Source organism: Pundamilia nyererei, unplaced genomic scaffold (genome assembly GCF_000239375.1).
Source record: "Pundamilia nyererei isolate P.nyererei 1_Seehausen unplaced genomic scaffold, PunNye1.0 scaffold00379, whole genome shotgun sequence".
Lineage (NCBI taxonomy): Eukaryota > Metazoa > Chordata > Actinopteri > Cichliformes > Cichlidae > Pundamilia > Pundamilia nyererei.
The window spans coordinates 133315-138917 of record NW_005187780.1 but is presented as its reverse complement, the minus strand read 5'-3'; the positions used below and the strand labels follow the sequence as shown (position 1 = coordinate 138917).

The 5603-nt window shown below is 49.6% G+C and overlaps 1 protein-coding gene across 1 annotated transcript; it reads left to right on the top strand.

Annotated features, from left to right (window-relative positions):
* The first annotated feature begins 1201 nt into the window (after nucleotides 1-1201).
* On the top strand, nucleotides 1202-2697 carry nog3 (noggin 3). Its single transcript, XM_005752771.2, has one exon. The coding sequence runs from the start codon at nucleotides 1583-1585 to the stop codon at nucleotides 2162-2164; it is 582 nt and encodes a 193-aa protein (XP_005752828.1). The 5' UTR covers nucleotides 1202-1582; the 3' UTR covers nucleotides 2165-2697.
* Nucleotides 2698-5603: the final 2906 nt, after the last annotated feature.

Below are 5603 nucleotides of genomic sequence, written 5' to 3'. Positions count from 1 at the left end.
TGAAGCTGACAGCGGAAATAAAACAGCATGAAACAAAAACATTGCTGCTGCCTCGTCACCAGCAGGTAAGGAGGCAGAAATAAATGGAGCGCTGCTTTAAGCCTCCTGGGCTGCGTTCATTAAAGAGGCGTATCTGAAGCCTGTCACATGAGTCCCAGCGAGCTGTTGGCTTACAGGTGTCCACGCTGCTTCCTGTTGGGAATCCTGGCAGGAAGTAGTGCTCCACGCTGCTTGACCTGAAGACTCCGTCAGGGTGGAGATTGCAGAGCTCTCACCGCACCACTTCAGCTTCCGCCTGATGTCCACTCTGACTTCATGACCCTTCCTCACATTTTCAGGCTGAGGGGACTGACGAGGGTCTGCTGCACGTCGTCACCGGCAGTAATGAATGTGACAAACGACATAAACATGAAGACATAAAGAAGATGTTAATCTGAATGAACCTTCTGGAACAAATGTCCTGCTTTATATAAACAACAGTAAAAACGGGGTTTCCTGAGGACAGCAGCAGGAGGTGCTCACTGAACAGGTTTGTGAGGAGTGACAGCAAGAGAAAGAAACTGATATTAACAGAGTTTACAGATTTGGGACAGCTGCTGTTCTGCAGTTCTGTGCATGTTTTGAAATTTACAATGTGTTATATCTATATATATAATAATGTGTGCCCTGTCAGTGCGCCCCAGGGCAGCTGTGGCTACAGTGTAGCTGCCGTCACCAGTGTGTGAATGGGTGGATGACTGGATGTAGTATAAAGTGCTTTGGGGTCCTGATGGACTGAGTAAAGCGCTATACAAATGCAGGCCATTTACCATATATATTTATTATATTTCTTAAATGCAAATCTATTTATTTGCATTTACTAAACAAGGTAAACAGTTGATTTAACAGGTAAATGTCAAATCAAAAGCGACGTTTGACCCCTCAAGGTTCAGGTTCAGGGTGCAGATGAGTCCACATCCTGTGCAAAGCCTCTTCCAGATGTTTGTGTAGCTGCTCTGTAATGATTCAACTGATCTGCAAAAACTACAGGAAATAACCTCTAAAATATTTACATAGAAAATATTGGAGTGAAAGCAGAAAGTAGCAGAGTAACTGGCAGTAAATGTACTGAGTTACATTCCTTTCAAAGCTGTGGGGGGGGGGGGCACCTCAGCTAAATACACCCCTGCAGCCAAGTGGCATGTGAGTACTTCCACAGTACTTTGGAGTATTTGTACCACTCGCGCTTTTACTTCATGTCTGTGCTGACTTTATGAGCTCACCATCATCACGCGTGGATTCCTCCTGGTGCTTTCCTCTCCTCCTCCTCCTCGCGGTCACGCGCTTGTGCGTGAACTTGGAGTATCTAGGGAGGGGGTGGGCCCGGCGTGGATGACATCAGCACCCTGCAGGATATCTGGCTGCAGCGAGCGGAGGCTTCACTCGGGCTTCGGGAGAACCAGCAGCAGCATGCGGACCGCGCGTGGAGTCCCGCGCGCCGTGGACCTGGACACGGACTGCGCGGACCCGTCTCTGCGCCCCGCGCGCTCTTACGGTTGCTAAGGTCTTTCTGGATACCTGCGTGGGGGTGTGGCTCGTGGACATGGAGCCCTCTTCCCTCCTGGCCGTGTTGGCGCTCGTGCTCTCCGTAGGCTTTGGGACGGAGGAGGGGGCGTGTCAGCACTGCTTCCTGCTGCGGCCGGTCCCCGGGGACGGTCTGCCGGTGGAGGCTCTGCAGGAGGACCCGGACCCAGCGCTGGACCCCACGGAGCGGGACCTGAACGTCACGGAACTGCGTGGCTTGCTGGGAGCCCGCTTCGACCCGCGCTTCATGTCCGCATCCCCGCCGCAGGAGCCCCCGGACTCCCCGGGGGTCCCGGAACCGCCGCGCGGCCGGAAGCTGCGCCGCCGGCTGCAACAGTGGCTGTGGGCGCGTGCCGCGTGCCCGGTGCAGCACGCCTGGAGTGACCTGGGCGCGCGCTTCTGGCCGCGCTACGTGAAAGTGGGCAGCTGCTCCAACAAGCGCTCGTGCTCGGTGCCCGAGGGCATGCTGTGCACGCCCGCCAGAGCCGCGCACGTGACCCTGCTGCGGTGGCGCTGCCGGCGCAGGAACGCGCTCCGGTGCGCGTGGATCCCGGTGCAGTACCCACTCATATCTGAGTGCAAGTGCGCTTGCCCGAGCTGAGACTCTCCACTCACACCCGCATCACACCTGTACGTGACATCATCACAGGCGTGGACAGCAGAGAACAGACTGGTTTTATTTATTCATCACGGCATCCTGTAAAATCACGTGTTTGACTTTGTCTTCTGTTCGAGAAACAAAAAAGTGTCAAATTTGTTTTTGCAAGAAATGTAAAATGTTTTCCGTCACAGCAGCCAAAACCCTGAACGCAGCGCGCGCCTGCGGGTCCACAGACCGGCGCGCGTCTGCGGGTCCACGTGGAGTCAGTCTGCTCAGAATAAGATCAATGCAAAAGATCCAGAATCTGTTTTATGTCCTCAGAAAAGTACAAATGGGTGGAAACGAGCAGCGCCGCAGGAACATTTGTCACATTCAGGTGACTTTACGTGTTTTTTTTCTGCTTGATTTAAGGTGGAAATGTTTGTTAAAGGAAAACCTGCAGATTCCAGCTAAATGATGTAACCGAGAAAATTATTATCGTTTATTATCAGTGATTTATTCTTGTCATTTCTTTGGAGAAATAAACACATTTACCACAAGGTGGCAGCGTTTTAGCAGTTTTATATCTGTGTTGTGTTTAAATGTTTGTGTTTAATAGAGACGCTGAACGCTTCCTGTTCACGAAACAATCGCTGAGCAAGACAAGAACGTCGTTTCGGTACGAATGAGTTAAAACTAACATGAATAATGTGGGATCGTGTTATTTAAACCAGAGTTTCCGCTCACAGACAGCAGGGAGGATGGAGGGGCGGTGGACGGCTCCAGCAGGCTCTCCTCTGCACGTAATCAGGTGGAGGCGCACACCTGTGCCGCTGCTGCTGCTGCTGAACAGCTACAGATTTTCTTTATGTTCTTCCTGTAGGTTGAAGATTAAGATTGAAAGATTAAATTCTATAAATCCAGCTGATTATTGTCCATCAGAAATACGTGCGCGACTTCTCATCAGATTCACGTCACGCATTCAGCTTCAGTCTGAACCTTTGATATAGTTTTATTGTTTGTTGTCTTTATGTCCGTTTTCTCTCTAAAATCCTGAAAAACTTTGAAAACATTAGTGAGTGAGGGTGATGTCAGGATGCAGTTTGGAATAAAAAAAACTTTGTATTGTTGAAAAAACAGCAAATCCTCAAAAACAAAAGAGCTGAAAGTGTAAAATGTTTGAGAGCAGGAAGAAGCTTTGATCCAAACGATTTAACGCTCATTTAGTTTCAGTTTAAAACCTGCAGCAGCGGCTCAGAGACGAGAAGCTTCTCTGTGCGGTCGCTGCCACAGACCTGTGTCTGTAAATCACTGCAAAATATTAGAAAACATCAAGTTTGAGTGGTTTGCGTAGCACAAAGACTTTAAACCAAGGAAATCAGTAAAAATGTGAGAAACAGCATCAGTCCAGGAGCTCGCAGATCACTGAAAAACCTCCCGGTCTCACTGACACAATCAGTGACCCTGAGCAGCTTAGAGACGTGGACTTCGTCTTGGACCATGTGAGGAGCTCTACGGACCACAGCTAAACCACTGTGAAGATCTGAATCACATATTAAGTAAAATAATGTTCGTGAAACATTTCTGTCCGAAAGTGGCACAAAAACGCAAAGTTTCAAATGATCAGTTGAACGTGAAAAACCTCCAACAGGAACACGTCTGCAGCCCATCGTCCTCCAAACATGAGCTCAATGAAACGAAGTGAAATAAATCTGCCATGTCTGACGCGTTTTCATGATTTCAGGCCGTGTTTTGTGGCACAGTTACATAAATGATGAGTTCACTCGGAGTCACGCTGAGTCTGTGCAGCAGAGACGGAGCGCCTGGAAAACAGACTGCAGGTGGGATGAGTGGGAGATGTCGGATGTCACACCCACGTGTTTCAAGGGTTTCACTGCAGTGCGAGGAGACAGTCGGCATCTGTGGCCACCCACCCGGCTGGCCCGGCCGCCGCCGGCGTCCCCGCCCACACGTCATAAACCCCATGTTCAGAGGAGACTGCCAGGAGCCGACGCGTACACCGCAGTCCGCGTGCCGTGCTGGACTGCCTGTGGTGCAACAAACGTGTCAGTGTGTAAAATCTGTAAGCACAACATTAGTAACCAGAGACAGACGATGAGCAGCACACAGACACTCACGCTGTAGAAATATACTTTCATTTCTATATAAAATGTCACAAACGTGCAGAGTCTCTCTCTGTTTTAGAGTCGACACATTTTTTCCTCCATTTCTGGAATTTCCTGAATTGTTTTCCTTTTTCCCAACAGGCAGACGCTTCCTGCAGCACTTTATTCTACATCGAGTGTAGTCAAGAATATGTTTGTAGTTCCTCTACAGCAGGGGTCCCCAATCTCAGTCCACGAGGGCCGGTGTCCTGCAGGTTTTAGATCTCACCCTGGGTCAACACACCTGAATCACATGCTTAGTTCATCATCAGGCTTCTGGAGAACCCCAAGACATTTTGAGGAGGTCAATCATCCATTTAAATCAGCTGTGATGGATCAAGGACACATCTAAAACCTGCAGGGACACCGGCCCTCGTGGACTGAGATTGGGGACCCCTGGTTTAAAGACTGCACGAAGCACCGATCCTCCAATCACAGACCGGCACGCCCCGAGCACAGCAGGACACAAGCTGATCACGAGTGTTTAGCCTCTGCTGGGTTTTCAGCAAAGCCCGACTCGCTCCTGGTGGTTCCTTTCTCAAAGAATCTGGGTGTAGCCAAGGGTGGAGCGTGTTGGACTCTGTGGTCTCAGATGTGGTTGTCTTGGCTTCATCAGATGGCGACCTCCAGCTTGGGGTAGTTTGCAGCTGAGTGCGAAGCATTAGGAATGAGAATGAGCACCTCCCACTCAGAGAAAAGGGTGGAGCAGCGTGAGGAGTTTCCAAGGTTTCTGGACATGTACAGGTCATACTGTACAAGGCAGCATGCGTCATTGAGTATATGTGTGTGTGTGTGTGGGGGGGGGGGGGGGGGTGTGTGTGTGTGTGTGTGTGTGTGTGTGTGTGTATGTGGGTGTGTGTGTCTGTAGAGTAAACACAGTCAGGGTCTACTGGTCAGAGGTCAGATCCTCGGGTCGTGGCGGGGTGATGCAGATGATCGCTGAAGGTCAGCTGCTGGATGTCTCACAGCAGCAGGCTGATGGCAGTCTGGCTGTATTTGTGGCAGCAGGGAGACGCCTCCGTCTGCAGACACAGAGCTGCTGAAGAGTCTTTTTCAGGTTTTTATTCAACAATTATTTTTTTTAGCATATTTTTTACTTCTATCATTTCTCATAACCCTTAATGTTATTCATGTAATATTACTTTGATTCTGACTAAACAGAATGTGTCCAACGTTTAGAATAAATAACGCGCTCAGGTACAAATTTAATGATAACTTCATATTTTTCATTTTCAGTTATTTGGATGCGACTGTAGCATCAGGAGCAGCCACAAGGGGGCAGTAGTGTGCAGCTT